Below are 25,730 nucleotides of genomic sequence, written 5' to 3'. Positions count from 1 at the left end.
ACTTAGAATTAAGTCATATCAGTGTGATACTGGCTCTGAATTTGTGGTAGTGAGATCACTGCTGGTAAACTATGTTCAGATTGAACTACTCTTCATAAAAGAATTGTAAGAACCAAGCAAACACAAAGAGTTTGCTTTTAAAATAAGATCTTTTAAAAACAGATCATTAAGACTACTTGACACTTGAAAGCAAACATTTCCAAAGGATGCCCTATGTTGATTTTCAGTCTTACTCAATCTTAACTTTCATCTTCATGGGATTTATAGTCTCAGAACTGTTCAGCAATGCAAGCCTTTAGAAGATGCCTAATTCCATTTAAACTGTAATGTCATCCATTACACCTCATCTATGAGAAGATTAGCTAATATGTAAATAACAAGTAAGCAAAGACTATTCAGCTATAAATGCTATCGTAGAAGTGATATATTAACTAATCTTGCCATTAAAGGAGTATCCTATGCTTATCGCAAACAGTTAAAGTACAGAAGATATTCATGGATGGAAGACATTCTGCTATCCTCACAAGTTTTTATTGTATGAATATTTGGGGTTAAATGAAGTATATTTTTATATTACTATTATTTAAATAAACAAACACAATTTTCTCCTGGACTTTGAAGTAGAAAAATATGAATAAATGAGATTAAAGCATATCTAGCAATGCTAATAATTTATAGCAGTGAGCTCCGGTAAACATTTTCAACCATTTTAATTAAATATTTTCCTCAAGTGGAACTGCAAATAGGTTACAGACAGTTAGACTACACATAGTCCTTTACCTTGGGCAAGCCTGTTGTTCCAGAAGTATACAGAATATAAAGCGGATGGTCTGAAGGAACAGAGATACTCTTATAACATTGTGCTTTTGAAAGCTCCTCTTCCCAGTCAAGATCACGACCCGGGGCAAGAGGAACATGTCCCTGCCCATTGAAAAACAGAAAAAAGTTCAAAGAAAAACAGATGGAATAAAATGTAAATGGGTCAAAAAAACATACTATTCAATTTTCTGTACAGTAGCATTAGTTCTATTTACTATGTAAATATTATGCATTTAAGTTTTCCCCATAAAATACAAAACCAAACTAGAACACATACATAAAAAAATTTTACTTGTAGAAGACAGAAGAAACATGGACTATACATATATCTGAAAGTTAACAGTAAGGCACTGCAACTGTACACTCACCAAGTTAGGTTGCCTGTAAAGAAAAACTTTCTCAGGTTTGTCCTGTACTCTTGCAAGTGCAACTACTAGGAGTGATACGTATTCCACTTATCTTTTCGGTTCAACTCCAAAACTTGCTGTTACAATAAGTTTGGGCTAAAATGAAGAAGTTAGACTGTTAATATATACATTTGCAATATATTTTTATAAAGTATATGTAACCTAATAACATGTTTTCCATGCAATTAGTTGGTTAATGGAACTCAATATAGAAAATCTATCTTCGTATAATTAGAACGAGGGGTTAGATCAGTTTTCTAAGGAAACAAAGCTTGTGTGATCTTGCTGTCCATGCATCTGTTTTTTGTTTGTTCTGCAGCACTCTAATAACTCTGACACACTTTCACCATTTTCAACCAAATTTGAGCAATAAGATCTCGTAAATGGCACAAAATTTACTGATCAGACAGAAAACCCCATCTCCATGTAGCCCTCCACTAAAGGAAAAGCTGAACAGCAATGTCAACAACCATCTATCCTAGTTAGACTGCTTCCTAATTATTTGTCTGAACCCAACTAGCTATAGTAATTTGGTGGCTCTTTCTCAGTGTGCAGTTAAATGACACGGGAGGGTAAGAGGGGGAAAGAGGAAAAAGAAAACAAACAAGAGATGACAAGAAACTAGAAATACCAGAAAAGAATAAGCTAAAGTCATAAAGCACATGAGGGAATTTAAGCTAGAGTCTTTCAAGTGATGGCTGCAGGATTCAGGATGCAAATCCTGTTAAAATCAAATTTCTGTAGTTCTGCTTTGTTGTTGGCTTTTTTTTTTTTTTTTTTGAATAATTTCTATTTCCAGATGTGGATTTAGAAGATTTCCAGCTTTTCCATTACATTTTTCATTAAATCAACCTCAGTAAGATGCTGATGTAAGATTTCCTAAGGCAAAAAAAGTCACTTCACTGCATACAAACAATTTTGATTTAAGTCCCAAGATCAGTATTTTTATTTCTTGTATTTCAGGAAACAAAAAACACCAAAGAAACTATATGTTAGAACACATTTTAATTATAGAAGAATGAGCCTTCAATCTCCTTGCTTCTGGAGTTTTAGAAGTATATTTATCTTGTGTACCTCAGTCTGATACAGCTAGTTTAGTAAATGTATGCATTAGCATAAATCTCATTAGGTAGGCGCAAACCACAATGCCACAGTTAAGGCTGCATTAAGCTTTACACAGAAAGCACAGACTGTTTTCTTACAATTTATTCTTAAGATTATTTCAAATAATAACAAAACGTTTCCTGTCTAAATCTGCCATTCAGGAAAGTTTACTAATTAGCTTATACTCAAAATAAAGGTTTCTGATGAGCTTTAAAATTTCAGCATTTGTCATCTTTCCCTTTTGGGATGCAGTGATTTTGATAAAAAGATGATACAATACAATGCAGTTAAACTGAAAATTCATCGTGAGGCTACCCTGGAATTAGTTATAATTAATATGTTATTAACATGTTTGTATTCAATTGTTACAATGAACGACTTGCCAATGCCAGGTTTAGAGTCATTTGTAAATTGTGCCCCCTCTGCTCATCAACTACTTTGTAAGCAGCAAGGAAATCTAAATATAGCCAGTACTACATTGGCTAAGGTGATGTATTTCCCAAGTGACGCTTGTAAGCATCATGGATCACTCTGTGCAAATCAAAGGTTCATCACTGGTTGTTTTCTAGTGTTTTACCTCTCTGTCTACTGATATCATTTTCCCTGCACCTCCACTCCCATATCGCTTTTATACACCCGTTTCCCACCTTTTCCATGCCTCCATGTAATCCTGCATGATAGATTACATAGAAATACAACTAGTACGATGGAAAAGCAGAGAAGTTCTGAGGTTTGCTGGAGAAGAAATGCCAGAGATAGTGAGCTGTAGAAAAAAAAAATATGAAGAAGTAGAAGTGAGATACAGCAAGGTCCAATAGTACTAGACCAACAATTTTATTCTTCTGTGAAGGCTCCTTCTACAAATTCTTTCATAGTGTCTAGCAGCATGCAAGGCAAGGTTTAGAAGAAGCAACAAATGCTTTTAGTGGGCCAACTCAGAAAGCTGCAGAAAGCCTAAACTGAAAACAGGCAAGCACAAAATGTCAGTACCATTATGAAGACGTTTACAAAGAGATCCTGCACTCAAGCACTGAACCAACCATTCAACACAAAGCTCTTTCCATTTCTTGCCCCAGCCACACATCTGATCACAAGCCTGTCTTCAAACTTCTTGCACTTTCGTTGCACCTCCCTCCTCCTTAAGAAAAGTGACACACATTTTAAAGAAATCCAGTGCTCATACAACCATTATATAACTCTGCTGCACCTGCTGATACTGCTCTGGCTGTGTTGTTACATGATCCATTTCAGACTGCCATGAACATTTATTTCCATCAGGTATTATACACAGCTCTACAAAGAGACCTGAATCATACCATACAAGTTAAAAATAAAGAGCAAGATATTGCCTTCTAATCTATAATGCGTTTCTAAAAACATATTACAAAAATAAATAGTGCTTCAAGACAGGACAGAACTACAAATATTATAAGGCAATTAAGTTTTAGCAGCTGAGCCTGCAGTCCTAATCATACAATCATCTAGGCTGGAAAAGACCTTCAAGACCACCAAGTCCAACCAACCATCAGACCGACCTACTGAGTCCCATCACTAAACCATGTCCCTTAATGCCACGTCCCCATGTCTCTTAAATACCTTCAGGGACTGGGACTCCACCACTTCCCTGGGCAGCCCGTTGCAACACATAACCACCCTCTCCATAAAAAAATTCTTCCTAATATCCAATCTAAACCTCCCCTAATGCCACTTGAGGCTTTTTCCTCACATCCTACCACTTGTCATCTGTGAAAAGAGATGGACACCCTCCTCACTGCAATCTCCTTTCAGGCAGTTGTAGAGAGCAATGAGGTATCCTCTCCAAACTCCCCAGTTCCCTCAGCTGCTCCTCATAAGCCTTGTTTTCTAGTCCCTTCACCAGCTTCATTGCTCTTCTCTACACACACTCCAGCACCTCAATGTCCTTCTTGTAGTGAGGGGCCCTGAACTGAACACAGTACTTGAGGTGTAGTGGCACCAGTGCCAAATGCAAAGGAAAAATCTCTTCCCCAGTCCTGCTGGCCACACTATTTCTGATGCAGGCCAGGATGCTATTGGCCTTCTTGGACACCTGGGCTAACTGGTGGCTCATGTTCAGCCAGCCATCAACCAGCACTCCCAGGTCCTTTTCTGCCAGGTGACTTCCTAGCCACTCTTCCCCCAGCCTATACCACTGCATGGGGTTGTTATGACCCAAGTGCAGGACCCAGCACTTAGCCTTGTTGGATATCTTGTGATTGGACTCAGCCCATCGGTCCAGCCTATCCAGATCCCTCTGCAGAGCCTTCCTACCCTCAAGCAGATCAACACTCCTGCCTAACGTGATGTCATCTACAAACTTACTGAGGGTGCATTCAATTCCTCATCCACATTGATAAAAATGTTAAACAAAACTGGCCCCAATACTGAGCCCTGGGGAACTCCACTGGTGACCAGCCACCATCTGGACAGAACTCCATTCACTATGACTCTCCAGACAATTCTTCACCCAGCAAACTGTACACCTGAGCTGCATTTCTCTGGGAGAATACTATGAAAAATGGTGTCAAATGCCTCACCTCACTAAAATCAAGGTAAACAACATCCATAGCCTTTCCTGCATCTACTAAGCAGGTCACCGTATCTTAGAAGGAGATCAAGTTAGTCAGGCAGGACCTGCCCTTCATAAACCCATGCTGGCTGCTACTGATCACTCTCCATGGTCCTGTATGTGCTCATTATAATGAGAAGTAGGTGTAACCATTTATAGCCACATCTGTGCACAGGAACTATGTCTTATTCAGAATAAAATATTACAAAATATTAACTCATTTCTTCAAGGATGCCGTATTAAAATCCCTGACTGTGTCAACTGTAAATAAGTGAGGAATACAGTATTTCTGACCTCAATGGAGGATAATAAAAGATAGTTTTGAATAACTTGGGTGTCTCTTATATTTTGCATTTCAAAGAACTGTTGTTCATGTGCAAACCATAATTCTGCTTTAGCCTGAAGAGCTTTCAAAAATCATGTCTGAAAAACTCTATTACTCATATTTATTTTGCAGGGTTAGGACTTAAAGTCTAAAAAGCCCTCTGGAATTGCTATATAATTATTGTGATTCAAAAAAAAATATATCTGTTTGTCAAAGGCACAGCAACTACCTTATTAAATAAACATAGAAGCACTGTTCTTAAAACATCCTTCTCAGCTTTCCTAGTTTATTAAGATAAAGTGCTTAAACAAATGTCATGTTAATTTCTCAAAATATAATTAATGTTCTTCAAAAGTATCTACTGTTTTGATATTGAAAACTACATATTCTCAAATTCAGATGAAATAAAAGATTAGAAGAAACGCCTCTTCTCATACACTGTATCACTTCATCACAATTCACCATAGAAGGTCTATAACACTGCCGATACCTGACAAGAGTAGAAATTATCAGCTGCAGGACTCTGCAGCATTCCCAGTCCTATTTAATATTCATGTTAAATTAAGGCAAGCTGTTAAAGTATATGTAGCTTTTCATAGTCACTAGAAAGTGTCTGTTATTTAGCTCTTCTGACAAAACTTGAAGTTTGACCTTTCTTCCGAAAAAACACCTCAAAGCCAGATTTCCATTTCATGTCTTTAACTCTTTCTAGTTAATCTTTCCAAAATTAGGCCCTGTACTGCAGTACCTAATTCATACAATAGCCTAATACAAATACTGGCGGGTTTTGAGACTGCTTCAATTAATATCTGAGTTCAGAAGAACGCTTTCTATCACAGCTACTTATATTCATATCTTAAAGATAATCCAGTAGTGTGCAATTCACTTACCAAGCAAGTTTTATAGTATTGCATAACTGGGGAAAGGCTTGAAATTTAGATTGATAATGTGCCTCTCCTATTTTCTTACACTTTCATTATACATCAGATGGATCAAAAAATAAAACAAAATATTTAGCTCTGCCTTTTAAAGGAGAAAAAGGCAACATAAATTAAGATTTAATCCATGGCCTGCAGGCAGTAATTCTATAGCTAACCATTAAAAATATCTGCTAAGTGACTTTGAGTAAATAACTTAAATTTTCTCTGTTTTCCTTTTAATGCATGAAGCAAAGACTAAAAGACTATGATTACAGTGTTCTCTTTTTGTCCCTCAGAGAAACTCTACTGAGATTAAATAGTTAGCAATTGCAAAATAGTCTAAAAATAAACATGCTAGATGATTCATATTGTAACAATCTTCATTTTAAAAGGTTTTTTTTTTTTCTAATCAAAATCTAATCTATTACTTTTCTCCTAATCAAAAACTTCTATGAGTTAAAATTAATTTTTACAGCTTGTTGAAAAAGTCAGGGAGTAGGAAGAAAGACATGGAAAAACTGGACCTGCCATTAGTCTCCTTCAAGCTACTTTTCATAAATCCAGCAAAGTGCTTCAGCTCTTCTATTAACTTCTGCTTTGTTAAGACACCAAACGGGGGTGGCAGGAAAGAGGAAATGAATTCAACTTTTTAAAAGAAGTGCTTTCAATTTACTGATATTCATAAAATTCAAACTTTAGGGATCTGAAGAGACAATTTATACTTTTTAAAACACTGTAATACATATTTTTATATAAAATGAAAGTGGATTGACACAAATTATTATTATTATTATTATATTATAGCAAAAATCAATAGCAAGGTTTTGCAATTTTTAAATGCCACTCTAACCATAAATTCTTTTAGCCAGCTCACTTACATTTCTCAATTTTAATATTTTAAAATATGCATAAGCAAGGCATTTCATAACACAACTTCTGTTCTACCTACATTTGAAACACAAATCAATGTGAAGTAAGTTTTCCAATTTTCTCCAGTGCAGTGTTGTAAACTTCCCAGAACTTACGACAAGAAGTCTTATACCCTGAGCCAAATGCAGGTACAAATTCAAAGAAGCACAATTAGATTTAGGAAAACATTTTTCCTCTCATTTTCAAATTTCTAGTATGTAAAAGCCTGAAGATAGATTGTGTATGGGAGCAAAGAACTGGCAAACAAATCTGGAGGCTCAGAAGCAATGTCAGTCATCCATATCACTGTGAGGTAAATATTCATTACCTCAAGAGTGTATAGTCAATACTACTTTTGTGATAATGTACTATTTCATTAGTACATCAGGACGGTGCCTAGTAAGTTCTTTTAGAAAGTGAGCTGGGAAGCCTGTGACAAGTGCTGTGCACTCGTAGCAGCATGGAATATGGCATCTTCTGAAGGAAAATCAAATTACTAATTCCCCAAGAGCAAACAAATTAACTTGCCTGTCAGAGGTTTCTGGAGTTCAAGAGGCTGACAGTTGTGTGACACTCAGATAATATCTAAACCTGCCAACCTCATTTAATTTTTTTTAATAAACATCAGAGTTTAGAGAGGCAACCTGCTCTAGGAGGCCTGCTTAAGCAGGAAAGTTGGATATGACCTCCAGAGGTCCCTTCCAACCTCAGGCATTCTGTGATTCTGTGAGTATAAGTAAAGAGGTACAACTGCATGTAACTGTGTACAAAACACTGGCTAATAGGTTAACAGGAAAAACTGTAGACTGAGAAGACACAGAGTAGACTAAAAAACTATTACAAAACAGGACAGAAGTAGAAATATCCCAGGAAGTCACAAGCTGGAGAATTCCACAAGCAGGGTTACAGAGTCCAACCAGAAGTAACAAGAGCTGGTGCTTTGTTTGCATAGTCCTACACTAATGATAAGACTAAAATGTTAAATTCTCTGGGAAGTTCTTGGGATAGCTAAATTCACATATAAATCTAAGTTCAGAGTAAAGGAGTTGCTCTGTTTTGCAGGGGAACTCTTCTTATCCACACTAGTAAAACACTTTTCTTTGATAGGTTGCCATTCACTAGAAAATACCACAGTAAGTAATAGAAATTTTGAGATTCTGATTTCTTTCACTATCAGTGCTATGTGAATCTACTCATATATGAGTATGTCACACCTTACCTACGCTGTGTTATTCCTTATTTATTCATTATATCACATAGGTTAGGTTTTAAGTAAAGTTGAGACTTGTGAAAGACTCTTCCCTTTGGTTCCTTTCAGACTGAGGAGAAAGGAAAGGGGAGACAAACTTCTGAGAGCAGCAGGAGGATGTTGCCTGTAGAACGGAAAATAACCACTTCCAAGCCTCCAAAGCAAAAAGAGACGTTTGCAGTGACCCAGCAAATAATGCATGTAATGGGAACAGCCTATGCCACTCTTGTGTAAATAGGACAGGAGGGAAGGAGGGAAGGACCTTCTTTTTCAAGGATGCACCAGTCAGCAGGGTAGATTAGCTATGAAATGTTTTGCTTTCATTTATATTATTTATCAAATTTGTATTTTCTCTATTTAAATAATTACTTTATCCCAGTTTAACATTTCAAATCCTAATGGCAATGTTACTTTCAGTAATTTACAGGCATTTAGGTGCTTTCTTCTATGATCGCACTCAAGAAAACAAGGGGCAATAGCATCCAGTCCTGGAACCCAGCCCATGCGTGCACTGCAGAGTGGCATGGCATTACTTCACCGCTTCTCTCTTCAGTGGGACCACACATCCAGACTTCCTGCAACATGAGACAGCAACACCCAAGAGCTCCAGATGCACCTGAGTTGTGTTTGCATTAAATACACAGCTCATCCACAATCAAACCATGCATATTTCTACACTTCTGCCTGAGGATTTAAGAAAATGGAAACACAGGAGCCCCAGGCATGCGTGCTTGCATAAGAAGGTAAGAACAACTTCCCTATTTCATAAACAATGCATAAATCCCCGCTGTTATTTTCAGCCACAAGACAAAGAATCTGTTTATAAGGCAAAGTCATCAGCATACCAAGATGCAAACACACGTAAACTAATGTATGCAACTCATTCATAACAGACCTCTCACATTAAACATTATTGATTATCAGAAGAAAATATCTTTTAATTCTAGATCTACTATTATCTATCAATGTGCTGTCAAGTACCAACACAAATCAACATGGCTTGGACATCTATACAGCTACGATTTATAGCCATACCACTGGCATTTAGTCATTTCTAGATAAGATCAGTGAAAATAACTGTAGGTATGGATAACAGCTCTGCTTCCAAAGGCAAATTCCTTTTTCCACTTCCCACTGTGAAAACATTAAAATCTGAAAACTCACTTTAACAGAGAATATATCAACTGATCTCAAAGAATTTAAAAACCTAATCCTAATATTTGCTGCTTGTGAGACTCTTAAGCATGTAGACAAAAAGGCCAGTGGAAGCAAAAATAATATTTAATGAGTAATTCTATATCCCATATAAGTAATAGTAAGGATAGTAAGAAATAAATAATTAAAACCAATGGACAAAACATTCATTATCATTTTTATAATTATTACTGATGCTGAAAAAAGGCAATGTTTGCCTATGGATGGAAAAGGCATCATTTAAAGATCATAATTAGTAATTTTGTAATAGAAGATTCCCAGTGCCTGTATATGAGCTACATAACTTTGCTACTTGGCTGTACGAGGGAGACGGTGAAGAGAAATACATATACTGAAGTTTTCTTTAAATAAAATTTATTCATGGTAGATTTCAAGCAGAATATATATAGCATTTTGCAGGCAGAAACCACATCTTCCAGGCAAGCTCACTAGTTACTTGTCTGTACTTAACCTCCCCACTCTGTAGAGTTCAATGTCACCAAAGGCATTAACCCAATACAATATGTGGGTAGCTATGATTTTCCTTTTGTCTTTTCCTTCATCCTTCTGACACACAGTGAGCATTTGCCCTACAGAATAAAACACTATCTCCACCTGCAACTATTTGGAAGATTGTGGAACATCATAAAGCAGGTTTACATTGCCCTTAAGATTGATGTGGAAACCCTGAAACATTTAAGCAATCATTCTTCCTAAAAGAGAAAAAAAATAGTGTGAGTAGTGACATTTCATTAAACTGTTAAAAGCCATGAAACCTTCCAGTTTGTTACAGTGTGTTGTCATTTATGGTTTACATTAAGACAGCATACTTTATCACTCAAGATTTTACAGTTGCTATTTTCCTACCAGCATGCTATTTCTCTGCTCTTCTTCAAAGTTTAAGACTGCTCTATTGCCTTAATATACTTGACACTTCGGTAATAAAATGACCTGAGACAAAGTGATATAACAGGACGCTGAAGTAGGTTTTCAGATTTGAAGATCTGGACTTAAATTACACTTACGTCAAATGCAAGCCTTAGTGAGCACAGTTTTGTTTTTACCCTGCCACCAAACAAATACTATATCTCTATTAGCAGTTCAGGTTTGGAGAAGTAGTGCAGTTCTGAAGTAAATCACCCGGCTGTCCCTAGTGGTTTAAAATGCAGTTCAGTTTTGGTCCATGCCAGAAGAATTCTGTTTAGAAGATACTAAAACAGAAATTCCACTCCAAATGCTCCAAAAGTGAATTCCAAACCTGACTGTCTTGAACAGTGTGGGTCTTAACAGTGTCAAGTCCCTCAACACAAGCTAAATACAAAAAGATTTTTCAAATATTGAGAGCTCCTGAAAGACCCCGAAGTGCATCTCATGCTGTAAAAATAGTCATGTCACATAAGCATTCCTCTAAACCAAAGGCAGCAAGCCTTTCTCTCCTCTTCAGCTTCTCCAACATGCCATTCTTGGAAGGCTACTTAAAGAAAGTAGACCTTGCTGCTGCCCCCCACGCGCTGATCAACCTCTTCACTCTTCCATTATTCCTTTTAATTATCACTTCCTCCTTTTCCTACTGCTGCAAGAGTTTCTCCAGCAGATGCACCATCATGTTGCTAATGTCAAGCCTGCTGCCAATTGGGAGAGGATGGACAAGTGGTGCTGAATTTATTTCAAGCTGATGAAGACCACATTCTTAAACATGTGGGACAATCATGCTTCAGAAGTGGCTTGGTGCATGTGCCCCTGCCACAGAGATCTTGAACAGATCTTCAGGGGAGGGGAGAACATTCCACCAAGTCCACTGCTCATTAGGCTACCTATATCCTTCGTCCCAGGATCAACAGTCCAGGGAAAAGCGTGCCGCACACACTTGCCAAGTGTTGCACACATCTGCATCGCACAAGCTCCTGAGGACTCCCAGGAGATGACATGCAGGAACATCCCCTTGGCCCACTCTCTGTCACACCAGGCACTGGGAACTGTAAATTCAATGGTCCAGATGCCTGCCTGCCTAACTGTATGCACTCCTTTCCTAGATGTGTTTTCAGTGCAGGATTGTGTTTAGGAGCTTTCTGGCCCAGTCAGGGCACTGGTCCCAGAGCTGTGGAAAGGCAATGCAAGTCTGCCTGTGAGAGATGTAATGTCTTGAGATTGTGAGAAACTAAGTTGTGTTTTTGCAGTAGAAAACTAACCTTCTGTGTTCAAAGGTAGTTGTGTAGTCATAACAAGGAGAAATGCTAAGTAGATAAGTGGACAGTAGAAGGCCTCACTGTTCCAAAATAAGGTAGAAGCTTGAAAAAAACAGGATGAGCAGTGTGAGAACAGTAAAACAAAGATCACAAGTTCTCAAAACATAAGAAAGGAGAAAAAAAAAAAGAGAAAAAGGAGAAATTAAAGGGTTGATCAAAAAAGTTGTACATATATGGTATAGAGAAGCATTGAGTAGCTTGTGAACCTGTAGTCCTCAGCCAACGAGGAAACAGGGAAGGTGATTAGGTGTCACGTAATAGGGAGTAAAAGGTTATGATATGTTTACTATAATGCGCTCCTAATTGGCAGGACGCCTACCATTGCAATCGCGAATAAAATAGCTTCACAGAAGATCCTGTCTGAAGAAAATTATTGAGATTTTTCTCACAAGATGATTCCCCAGGGGCTGTGAAGCAAGTGCTGTGGGGCAAGAAGCTCCATCATAGACCACCTGTCCTGACCCTCCTCTGCCTGTGTGCCAGGCACGGTCCTGGCAACTCCATAAGCCATGCATGTGGCATGCCTTGATAGCACAGCCCCTGCAGGTTTCTGCACAAAATTCCACTGCACTGTCTCTTCCTCTCCTCAAATGTAGTATATGAGGGACCTACCTAGTGGTTGTAGTGGTGCACATACAGTGCAAGAAAACAAGAAAAAATAACAAGAAAAAAATGTAAGTTGGGATGATTTTTATTTCTTTCTAATGCAGGCAGACAGCTTCTGGGATTGTGGTTCATTGCAGTGATTTCTCCTTCCTTCTCTCACATGTCAACATGTTCTTCGGATTGAGGGAAAGCTGGGGACTGTGGGTAGGGCACAGATACAGGCCCATCTTCCTTCCTGGTTTGGGAGACCGGCTGTGGAGCGTGCGCCTGCTAGAAGGGCCTGGGATGAGATGGGGATTCTCTAACACTCACCAGCTTGGCATGGATTTCATGTTTGATCAGAAGCAATGCCATAGCATCCACTCTGCAGAAGAGATGAGTTCCAGACAAGCGTTTGCCTCAGAAGAAATTTCAGGTAGTTGTAAGCGATAGACCATAGCGTTCTGCAAAACTCCTACAGCACCTATTTCCCTTACGTGCCATTATTTGAACAACCTCCATTCAGAGTGGGGAGAGTAATCAAGTAGCAGTGAGACAGATCAAATAAAAGCATGGCATTTCCTAAAGGCATCCACAAGTCAAGGAAGCAAAGATTTGTTGAACAGCTATGTTCTGACAGCTTTGAAGTGAGTTATGGGGCGTTTGCTTCAAAGGATCAAATTAAACCTATTCCAAAGTAAAACCTGCAAACCACATATAGCGGAAATGTCAGGAGCCTCAGCAATTAATTCAGCATGGCTTTGCTTCACTTTGCCAATACTGCACCACATTATATATTACTGCAGGTATCAGTGATGTTGACGTGCTGTAGTATAACACTTAAGTCAAGGGAGTAGTATAACACTAGTCAACATAAGTCAAGTTAGATCAAGTTCCTGCTACTTTAGATTTCTAAGGTGATTTGGAAGTCTTTCGTGTGGAATGTGAAAAACCCAAGGCACCACTCTCTCTAAACTCCTGATTACTCTCATCCTTTCCAGAATACTAATATTGATATTTTTGACGAGCTACACTTGTACATCATAGTTAAATCTTTCTAGCACATCCATTGAAGAATGGATTTTGAAATTTAAATAGGATAATGAAAAACAGCATTAAACAAGAAGCCTAATACATAGTTCTAGCAAGGTAATTTTGCTTTACCAGATAAACAGAATAAAAAGTTTGATTGTCAGTTTCCGTAGGATTTTCTGTCTGTACTCTAGTTTTGATTTTATAGCACTTCTGAGAACGAATCTCTTGAAATGAAAGTCACTATTTCTAGCTAAGAAGCAATTGGCCATTTTTCAAGGCAGAAGGCAAAGAAAGAAGATGGAGTAAAGCACATAGAATGAAAAAGACTACTAGAAGCAAAACAACCTGGGTGATTCTTCAGGAGATAAATGCAGTGCAAGACGGACAGACAAGACACATAAATACAACCTGACAATTCCTAATACAGCTATTTCAGAAGGAGATGCCTTTAGGGTGTAACAAAGAATTTACATCATAACCCAATGCTGATAACCCCGAAGCCATTCTCTCTCATTCATATTTTTGCAACATTCAATGCTGTCAGAGACTCAGCTTGGGGGAAAGAAGGGCTGGATTTTAGTACTCCTGTCAGGTTATCGCACTCAGAAATTATTTATTACAGCACTGAATTCAGCATATTAACTATGCATTGTTTCTGAAATAATGACCAAGGGAAATCATACTGTTTTCATGTACAGTATCTGTCAAGTGTCAACAACTGCAATGGCATTCAAATTCTTGAGATTTTTTTATTTTTTATTTTTAGCAATGGAGGCAGCCTACAGAAAATAACCCAGTAATGTAAACAGAGAGGTTTTTTCACCCACCTAACAACCTTTGTCTTAACCTGAAAATGGTACTACTTTCCAACACAATCAGAAAGATTGTTTTTAAATGAACAGAAGCCATTGCTCCCTATTTTTTTCTGGGTATATCTATATATTTTTTCCTAACACTACAGAGATTCAGTAACTTTTCTAAAAGAATTCATGTTTCCCTTATCTTTTCCTGGCATCTCACTACTGGAATTAGAGACTATCCCAAGGTATACACAAAGCTTACAGCTACATCCCCATTTCACTGTAATCAGTTCAATTACGTAATCCACATTTAAAAGCCTGTAAGAGGCATCAGTAAATAAAATAAATCCAATAGGTACATTCTGGAAGACTGTCATGTCTTAAGTTTCTTCAGAGCCCCACTCTCCATATTTGCAGCATTCCATCTGTAACAGCATATAATTAATACAATGCAATCATATACACTATATAAAATTTCACTTTAAGAGTCCCAAGACTTTCCAAATGTAGTTGCACAGAGTATCAGCACAGACAGATCTTGTCATTATCTGTATCAATAAACTGCTGAAATTGTCCTGCAATCCCTCTACTCCAATTCTGAAAAAAAAAAAAAATGTTTCTCACAGGTTGGACACTAAACATCCACAAGCTTCCAACATTTCTCTCAATTATTTACAATTTAGTGGTGCTTAACCTTAAAATTGCAGCATCATTGTAGGTCTTAGATCTGAACAGCAGTGCAATGAGTAAAAGGATAGAGAGAGGTAATCTCAAAGCAACAGGCTTCCTGAGGACATAGCTCAAGCTATCCCACCCTCCCTAAGGAGTTGTATTATCTCCAACCAAGCACCTATGTCATTTTTTTCATCCTTACCATGCGTTTGATCCTTGGACAAATGATCCAACCTGCTACATAATTCTGCATCTTCCCATCCTGCGACCCACAGTTATTCTACATAACTTTTAGTTAATCCACCTATAAAGTCTTCTTTTATTACCAAAAGCCAGAAAGAAATCCATCACCTCAAACCCTGATCTCCTGTAGACACATTTTGAACAGGCAGCCTCTTTGAAAAGACATTCTCAGTGAAATAACAGCTTATTGGCCCGACAGACTACTAAACATTCATTGGATGGGTATAGTTCAAACTACAGTCTGCACACAGATTCACACTGAAGGCTATTTTAAACTGGGAAAGGAATTCCAGAAAGGAAGCAAAAGGTTTCTTTCACCTCTGGGGTATTACTAAGCCTATTTGTCAACTTTGTTCATATGTCTGGTCTATACTCATACCAGTCTGTAACGAAGCATGCAAAGCAGTGACAGTCTATTTCAAAACTACAGCATATAGTACTTTTGGCTTACTTTGAGCAGACTGAGAACACAGCAACAAGCAATGGCAGCGGGATGTGAGCCAAACACTGTAAGCCATGCTTCATAGTGTTTTAGTAGGCCTTGTCCCAAAAACTTTCCTAGTCTTTATGAGATCTATGACACAACACACACCAGCCCACGTATCTGTAATTTTCAGTCAACTGTGGGTGTGTTTGTTACCTGGTGTTCAACAGTTACTAGATGAACCAAGTTAAATTTATTCCACAAGAGTGGACTAGAAAGATGAAAATGAGAAGTTATTAATCCCAAATCCTGCCTTTCACAATCATATGCCCTTTTGATCAAGGAGAATAACAGACTGTACAGAATTCAAAAACAATATTAAGATAGGACTCAGCTACCAGCAAGATTACAATGAACTTTTGAATAAGTTCTGCTACATACCCCCAGAAAACTTCAACCAGTTATCCCGTTCGGTTTATTATGCTCAGTAAGAGGAAATATGGAAGAAAGTATGTATATGTACATTAGCAAAACTTTCTCATTCTGCATAAATATTCCATGCCATAAAGTGTTTAACGTGCTTTCAGAAAACAAAGATACACAAATTTAGGAGACACCAACATCCACCCTAAAAAGTGAACCAAGGCTACTTTTCAAGTGCTGTTTAGAGGAAATTTCTGCAGAGGAAGCCCACAGAAGATAATTTATATCAACATGATGTATTCATTAAAATAAATTAATAGGTATTTATACCTATTTATACCTATTTAAATATAAAAATGGGTATTTATATATATATACACTTTTTTCATTTATACATATACATTTATATATGGCACTTGACAAATAAAATTGCATATAATTACAATTCATTTATATATAGATAGACATAAAAAACAGATGAGAAGCTGTGCCCTTTTAAAGCTGCCTGATTTCTTAAAACACTGAAATAGTGGCTTTAGCTCCAGCATACTGCATGGTAACTTTAAAGGTCAGTTTTGGACTTGGTAAATCAACAAAAAACTGGTGAGGAGTAAATATTTTCTATATTTTTCTTACAAGGTATGGTACAGCAGAGATGTATCAGTTTTTGTGTCTGTATGATTACTCTTTTCTTCCAACAGTGGAATACAAACCTCACACACCAAACTAGTGTATTGTGAACTTCATTTAACACTTTAAAAGTATTACATGTATCTGCAGTACAGTGAGTGTGTTCCATCCACTGTAATGCATCTTGCACTCTGAAATTCATTAAGCAAGAACAGGAGTCTGACTCCAAAATTTCTTTGTGTTCAGTGTTAAGTGCAACTGCTATATATAACTAGAACAGAAAAGCAGAGCAAACAAAGTTAAAATACAGCATTTGAACAGGAAATTCAATTTAACTACCAATTATAGCAACCGGCATGGGTTGGGCCTGGTTGAGGGTTGCATCAGCAGGTGACCTTTGGTAAATGACAACGTCAGGTAATGAGGCTGCCAAATTATCGGCACAGAGGAGCAGCGTGAGGCCCATAAGCAGCTGATGGCGGTGAGACGGGCACACGAAGAGCCTGGCACTCGGGGCTGATGCTGAACTCAGTATTCGCCACCCCAGCCAGGGGCAAGCTAGAGGTAAGTTGCATCAGCCACCCCAGCCGACAGTCAAAATCCAGGCTTCCCAGACAGAGAAATAGTGCAGGCCATCGACACCCTCTCTATATTTGTACCAGGCATGTGACACAGCTCTGTCTAGACCTGCTTCCTGTTAACTTGGCATTTGTTTTTACACTCCATTACCTGCAGCAATAGCCAAGGTGTGCACCTTCGTTTCTACTAGAGCAGCATTGTTGTTCTTTGTAGCAACTCAGTGTCAAGTGGCTTGACTAATATTTTGCTTTATCTGTTATATAGGAAATAAGAACTCTTAGGGGAGGGGGAAAAAAACAGATTCAAGAGAGAAAAGTTCAGAATTTAACTGACCAGGACAAAAAAATAATAAACTGAAGAAAAAAAAGATAATTAGAGGAAGATCAAAACTTCTTAGATGCTCTATTATCGGATAAAAGCAGTGAAGCTTATAAATCAATACTGAGCACAGCAAAAGCAATAAACTAGCAAGGCAGACCACTTCTGCCTCCCTAATACCTACCTGCTGTACAGTATTTCCAATCTATTTCCAGTAACAAGGTTATTCTCAAACTTATCTGTTCAAGAAGTTCCTTATATGTAATTTTCTCTTTGGTATTTGTTACAGGACTATCACAAATAATGGCAGTGTGGTCTTCTCGTCCATTCTCAACGTGACAATCTACAGCATTGTAACAAATATTCAGCTCTCCACCTACAAACCTAAAAGAGAAGTTGAAAGTACATTACAGCCAACCTTTCAAATGACTAAGACAGGTTGTTATTTTTGTTTTTTCTTTTAAGGAATGAGAGCTTGCAATTGAAGTATAGTCCATAAAACTTTACTCTCCATTCAGGGAGTCATTTTTTATTCTATAACCCCACAATTTACTCAAAAAGCTACATAAACCAAGATAAGTAAAAGAAGTAAAGTACTTATACCTTAATTGACTTAACTAAGAATATGCTAAACTAAGACTTGATTTAAATTACTTTGCATCAATCATTCTGATTTTTATAGCTACGATTTCAGGGAACAAGACATGCATTCACGTAAAATAATTTTGACATTATGAAAATATCTTATTACACTTTTTTTCTGGCATATAAACTTATATTTTAAGAAGAAAAGGTTCAGGACTCAAAATGTTCTCATTCACATCTTGGCAGTAACAGTTAAGCATACACACATCTGTATCTAAATGAAACTGACCCCAATGGTCATAAAACCTTATAAATTTGTCTGATACTCATAATGCATTTGACATTACCATGTTCTACATCAGTGACTCAAAAGCCCCCGTAAAGTAGTGTGAGTCATAGTCTCTTCAACAGCCAGACATTTACAGAAGAATCTTATCTTTTAATTAAAAAAATAAATAAATCTGCACAACCATGGGTTTCATTTTTATTGTAATTGTACACAGAAAAAGAAAACTCAAGTGTAGCATAATCCTCAAGTAAGAAAACAAAAGAAGGCACCAGATTCTACAATGACAATTAGCTCAAAGATGACACAGAACCTAAGAATTAGCTTACTCAAAATAATGCTTTCCTTTGTGTTTTTCTATCTGTACAGATCTATCTACAGCAAAAGAAGAGCAACACACAGAAAAAATAGAGTTGAGAGTTTCCAAAAATACTGTGGGGATGCTCACTGTCATAATGTCTTGTTGTAATGTAAAAAAATTAAAATAGATGGCCTGGAGTAACCCACTACCAGTTAAAAGAGAGCATTTCCTTCTTTCCTTCCTGTATTGTACAGGACTGCTCTAAATTAAGATATTTGATGTATTATTCATATATCCATATGAACACAGGCCATTGAATAGTCCCTATTGTCAAAGAATTGCAATTATTAAAGCAAAACCAATTAGGATGTTAGGATGTAGCAAACTTTTCCTGTGATTCCTTTACAATGCCATTAATAAGGAGAAGGTGGGAGACCAAGAAAGCAAAAAAACATTCTGTGCTATAAACCTCTTCCCATAAACGAGCTATATGAACAATAAAGGCTTGTCAGTTGCTTCAAGTAATACAGATAAATTCTGTATTACTGTCATAAAAGCTGTGTAGGCTCAGGTCATCCACTGATTTTTATATCATATCTCTGTAGGACGATGTGAACAGTGGAACAGCAGAGCACAGTATCTGGGTTACCATGCATTGCTACTTAAGAATGGTGGAAACATGAGTGAGTAGCAGAGCTTGGATTCCCATTAAGTTATGCAGTAAGATCAACATTATCGAAGACATTTTTAAACTACTACTTGTGAACAAGCAAAAAAACCCATGTGACTGCAGGCTGAAGCAAAACCCAAGGCTCTGCGCCGAGAGCTCTGGTGCCCAGGTCAGAGGGAGGGAGGGAGCACAGGCTACCATGGAGCGGAGAAAGCAGAGAGGCACCTACTGTGGACACAAGTGCAAGTCTCTTGCTTCTCTACTTGTCACTCATGAACGTGCTGGAATACCCCATTTTGGCTGACAAATTAAAAAATACCTGGCTTTGAAAAGCTGCCTGGTGCTGCTAAAAGTTTTTGCGTATTCATCTTTTTGCCAAAGAGATGAACATCTCTGAAGAACATCAATTTGCTTGAATAGGCTTTAGCTGGAAAGCAACAGCAGCATTAAAACAGGCCCCAGTCCTGAAATAAGGACATTAATTTTAAAAAGAGATCTAGAACTGAAAATAAAATATTCCACTAGGCTGCAAAAAGATATGGGATGGATCTGCAGGATGTTTGTAAGAGTTGCAAGTGAATCTAGCCATAAGCAGGGCTGTAAAATGCTAATCTGTTGCTAACCAGACATTTACCTCAATACAGCTTATGGACCGAATTCCAGCTTGAAGATCCATTCTTTAGGCTAAGTTCCTAAGGCTAGGAAAGGAATAACATTAAACAAATGGAGCAGAGGAGGAGAAAAAGAGAAACAAAAAGAGTGAACAGTAACAACTCCAATACGTAAAAGAAACTGGATTCAGTTTCACCACCAATCTCTTGGAGGAGCTTGTCTTCTGTCCACTGATACTACTGTGGAAGAAAAATGGCAGGGTTCCTCCTGCCAAAATCACAGCAGAATTTAAATGTGGTTATAATACCAAAGCAGCTTGCTTCACAGCAACTTTATAAGCTAACGTTCTGCCAGTATCTACCTATCTTTTTAGTAAGTCTTTTTTCCTGTACATCCCTGAAAACAGTAGCCTTTGGTAATCCACAGGACGTGTAACTTTCATCCAGTAAGGCATCCCTGTAATAATTTCAGCGTGGTTACCACACTAGGACCCCCTGAGCCCTTTTAAAACTGCCTCCAGCCGTCAGCAGGAATTCCTGCCTCCCTGGTCTGGGGCCGGCGCCTTCCATCTCCTGCAGGTCTGGCAGAGCTGCTCGTTGCACAACCAGCAATCTCAAGTACAGGTACTAACTTTTCCTTAACTGAACTTTAAAATGACTGAATCCTCAAGGGGAAGCAGAAGGGGGCAAGGAAGCACTGTTCACATTCTCCTACTTGTGACAAGTCAGGTAGTTAGGTCTTCCATAGCAAGACTCCAGTTACATACAGCTTAACATCTACTGTCTGTGGCACGGAATTGTTTCTTACCACATTCAGAATGTTTTTAGATCTGTCAACAGCCTACTTGCTAGTAATAAAATAAGTATAATCATGATGAAGGCAACACATAATTAAGCCTAAATTCAAATATTCAAAGATTATGTTGTAATTTCCAACAATATATGCTATCTTCAAAATCAAAGTAGCTGTGTTCAGAGAAAATTTTTAGTCTTCAGTCAGTGGCTCAGAAGCAAAGATAATTAAGAAGAAAAAAGAAGGATGGTAAATGTTCTGAATAAACTCAGCATGTATGCAAAAGAAAAAACTACTGTACAATTATTTTGCACTTTAACTGAAAAAAAAAAAAAGTGTATTGCTAAGTCCTGTAATGCCATGCAGGGTACAAACACTTCTCCAGCCTGAGTTCCTATGAATCAAAGGGATTCTTTTTTTTTTTTTTTTTTTAAATTTGTTTAGATGAAGTCAGAACAAAAGTTGAATGAAGTGTTAAACAAAACCACAACGGTATTAGGTATTTTAAGATAAAGGTATGTTAACTGATCCAGCCACATTTTTTTAAAGTGTCAGTAACACTTAAATAGCAAAGAGGGTAACATTCCTGAAGCTCAGAGGTGATTTCACATAATGTTTATGTCTTAGAGTCATGAAGAACACAGCTTGCAAAATTGCCCTCTACCTGCGTTAGTTAGGATAAAAACATTTCTACCATTCCCAACAAAAAAATTGCTTAACCTTCCTAATCAGGATCCCACAAGATCCCCAAATAATACGTTCAAGTGTTTCACTACCTTTAGCATTAAAAAGATTATTTCTTTCCAAAATCTAAAATTTACATCTCCCCTGTTGCAATTTAAGATCCCTATTTTCTGACCACTTCAAAGCAGACTTGAATTTCTCCTTGAGCTTTGTAGCCAAAATTGACCTATTTCAAAACATATGTCTCCTTTTAGTCTTCTCCACCAAACAATTTCAGTTCCTTCATCCTTTCTTTGACTAATCATTCTTCTTTGCTATTCTCATTAATTTTTCTCCCATACCAGCCACTGATGCAGGTCAGAATAGCCAATGGTGCCTGAGATTACTGCTTCAGCAAAGAGACAACAGTGGCACTGATTGCAAAGCATTTTGCATCCCACTAACATAATGCTGTATTTCCAATAGAAGAGACTAAAGAAAGTGCACTAGGGCATGCTGCACATTTCTTTTATGCTCTTACAGTACTTAGAAAGGCAGAAATAGGATTTGTCTTATAAACTGAAGTTTCAGATGTTAAAAACCTTTTTCAGGTGAAGTAAACGGGACCAGAAAACAGAAAGTGTCTGTTTCTGCAAGTCTCAGGTTCGGCAGCCAAAAACAATGACACTGAAAATAAAGAATGCTTATTAATTGACCTAACAATATGTCTCCAACACGTTTTCTAACTCAAGAAGCACTTACATGAATTTCTTAACATTATTTTAAGGTTTCTATAAACTTCTTCCTAGGCAAGCTTCAGAACCAGAACTACCTTTACCGTGTTAGACCAGCAAACTGTGTTTTTCTTGGAAGCCTGGTCTCATGGTCAGATCTGTTCTGTCCTGTTTGTTCAGAAAATATTCTGAAAGAGCTTCCTGTACCTTCTTTGTTTCTTAAATTTAGTCTTTTCCTCAAAAGGTTTGTCTGTTCTGCTAGGCACACAGAATGGTGGCAATCATCTGGGACTTCAGAGGCAGCAAAACACTACACCAGTATCCCATACAGCCTGGTATCTCTTAACATGAACTTAAATAAAAAACAAAACAAAACAAAACAAACAAGAAAACAGTACATTGCACATTAAGGCAATAAAGAGCATTAAACAAATTTGAATTACTTGAAGCTTTATTATCCACAACAGAGCAACAGATACCTGACAACCAAACAATAATTAGGGCCTGATGTTGAGTCTTCAGAGACTTGCACCCATGTATAATCCCACTGAATTGCAGAATGGTTGAGGTTGGAAGGGCCCCCTAGAGGGGGCCATTTGAGCAGGCTGTCCATGACCACTTCCAGGAGGCTTTTGAAGATCTCTCAGAAGGTGCCCACTGCCTCTTGTCCTGGCGCTGGGCACCACTGGAAAGAGCCTGGCTCCATCTTGCTTACACCTTCCCTCCTACTTGCACACACTGATGAGATAACTTCAGTCCGTGGCAATCTGCATCCACAGAGGGGTAAAGATGACAGTGGGACGGAAGGTCAGAAAAGACCACTGGAAGATAAATCTGACCTCAGCATATAAAACTTTATCCAGCTATTCCCATCATAAGCCCAAATAACTTCATCTAAGAAGCCAAAATGCTTTAAAAAGACAAAAACACATCACTTGCAGCCAGCGAGCTTATCGCACTCATCAAATCAAATTACATTTGTTTGACAGGATCTGATAGAAAAACCATGCTCACTAGTGTGTATCAAATTCTTATCCCTTAACTTTTAAAAAGTAACCATCGTATCAACTTTTTCATTATTTTGTTCAGGAAAGCCAAGGAGCTTCAGTGGTCCTTAATTGTGCAGGCAATCCTACTCGTCCTTTCTGACCAGCACCGTGACCTTAAAACCCAAGGTCAGTGCACCACAGGTCTCCTTATCAATCCACTTTAAGACTCCTGACTGTTATCCAGCCACGATGACTTAAAGAGATTTATGCTGGCTGGGTGCTGCTTAACATTCAGCTTAAGAGATAAAAACAATTTTCACTGTGAGAGCTGCCAAGCAGCAATCACAGACACCGATAAGAAAGTGAGTTTCCACACTGCTGGTTCTGTGTCTCACTCTGACAGATTTGAGTGATGAGTATTTTTAATTATATTTTGAGAATGCTTAGTATTTTTAAATTAAAATCAAGCCAGAAAAAAAAACATTAAAAAGGCAAAGAACATCAATGTGCCAAAGACGCCCTCCATCCTGCCTTGCCTTTTTTATCCTGGATTAGTTTCTCTTTGAGAAAAGTTCAAAGCGAATGATGTAAATTTGCTGAAAAAGTGATGACGGTGGTCATGACAAAACTTTAGCAGGCAAATTGCCTTCGAAGAAGTACTGAAAATCTTTCCTTGAAATTTGTACGAAGGATGTCCGTTCCGTCTGAGCGGTCGCCACTCGCCACGTGGATGTACATACCAGGCTACTAACGCTTTTGCTAAACGTTACCTTATCGTGCCCTCGAAGCTATGACCTACTCAGCCAACTTCTAAGGTTAAAAAACTGAAAGCCACCGTCTCTGTGTTCCCATAGGCAACCTTCCCTCCCCTGATGCCAGACAGCCCTCGGAAGCCCCCTCGGATGGCGGCGGCTCCACCGAGACCAGCCCCGGCCGCCGGCTGCCCCCGGCAAGCGGCGCGGAGCCGGGCGCTGGGAGCCCCGCCGAGCGGGGGCGGGCGGCCCGGGCTGCCACGTCGGGGGTCCGGCCCCGCCGCCATCTCGGGGCCGGGGCCTCGGGGTCGGGGTCAGGCACCGCCGCCCTCCCCCCTGCCCCGGCGGCCACCGAGGGCCGGGCCCGGAGCCCCGTGGGCGTGCGGTGGCCGGTGGGTGAGGGAAGGGCACAGGCGAAGGCAGGCTCCACATCCCTGCTGCGGGCTTGCAGGGGCGGCAGGAGAGGAGACGAACCCCGGAGTTGTTACGCTTTTCCCTCATAAACCACAGGCAGTCCAGGTTCCTGAGCGGTTGGCGCAAGTGTTGCCCGTTTTTTCCACGCCCAGATGTTTTTTCTCCTGGTAAAATTCTTCTCCAGAAAGCAGTTGCAGTTTGAAGATTTTCCTGCTTTACGTTTTTTTCTTTCCCTGAGAAAGTCGTGGTTGCAGATTATCATCGTTACACCAAATTCCATGTCCTTAATCAAACACCAGCTCCTAAACCCTATCCACAAATAATAAATAAATTATTATTAATAGTAATAAATGAAGACCACCACTAAGCTTTGTCCCCTTGAATACTGCACTCAAGACCCCACAACTGTTCATTAAGCTATTACATACATACGTCTGTACATTAACTGTCAGCCTGAGGTAGCAGAATGTAATGACATGAATGGAGAGGAATTTACTATAATCAAATGTCATCAGAGAGAGAAACTGAAGACAGAAAAAGGAGAGACGGAGAAACTGAAATTATGTTTGGCTTAATGACTTGCATGATACATAGCCACAATACTCCTCAAGTATTTATTTTGATATACACTCTTACTTTGAGAAAAACTGCCTATGAAAAAATAAGGCATATTATTAGTACCATGAAAAAAAGTCTCTTCCATATTCCAGAAGACCTCCATCATTTGTAGTGGGTCTTTTGTTTTGCACATCTTGGCATATATTTAGAAACCCTTCCTAAGTTTCAATGGTAATGTTTCAGACTATTGTAATGCACAAATCAGCTAAGACATACACCGGCTTCAAAGACATGTCTTGTCCCTTATGAAATTATTTCAGTGCTATAATAGGTCTATCCATTATAAGTCTCTCAGGAAATTCTTCCTGCAATCACATTATAAAAGGTGTTATATGGTTAAGAGGAACTCTGTAATTCAAAGAAGATACGTTTTGTACTCATAGTTGATTTAGGCATCTGTTACCTGAGTACTGTGGAATTAGTACAATGAGAACATAATGGTGTATCACATTACTGGCAAAGGAATACGGGGATGAGAAGAATTAGTCTGTTTACCCACTACAATAGGTTTAATCCATTAAATCAATTTCTTATCCTGCCTCAAAAAAAGAAAAAAAAGAAGTAAAAGAAAAAAGGCATGAAGGATTTGACCTATAGAGTTCGCATTCATCAGAACTTTTAGAACTCCAAAATCATTAACAGTCTTTCAGCAAAAAGATTGGTTGCTGCTTCTGTTTCTGGGACAAATAAAATAATGTTCTCTCTGACAGTTTCCCATGGCTTGCAGCAGGGCACTGCCCAGCGCTGTGTGAACTACCTGCCCCACACTGCACCACAATTCAGCTTGCTCTCCTCCCCATCAGGGCTGTAGCACTGATGTAGCACGTTGGCATCAGAGACTCATT

General features: G+C 38.5%; 1 protein-coding gene across 1 annotated transcript in view; it reads right to left on the bottom strand.

Moving 5' to 3' along the window:
* LOC106045294 (acyl-CoA synthetase short chain family member 3) overlaps positions 1 to 24,140 on the bottom strand; it is a 73,417-nt gene extending 49,277 nt beyond the window's left edge. The window contains 5 exon segments of the mRNA XM_066996115.1: positions 781 to 921; positions 1,188 to 1,322; positions 3,538 to 3,635; positions 17,654 to 17,853; positions 23,983 to 24,140. Coding sequence (XP_066852216.1) covers positions 781 to 921; positions 1,188 to 1,322; positions 3,538 to 3,635; positions 17,654 to 17,853; positions 23,983 to 24,140 — 732 coding nt within the window.
* Positions 24,141 to 25,730: the final 1,590 nt, after the last annotated feature.

This window comes from Anser cygnoides, chromosome 1 (genome assembly GCF_040182565.1).
Source record: "Anser cygnoides isolate HZ-2024a breed goose chromosome 1, Taihu_goose_T2T_genome, whole genome shotgun sequence".
NCBI lineage: Eukaryota > Metazoa > Chordata > Aves > Anseriformes > Anatidae > Anser > Anser cygnoides.
Note: the sequence above shows the minus strand (reverse complement) of the source record. Positions and strands in the feature narration are given on the sequence as shown.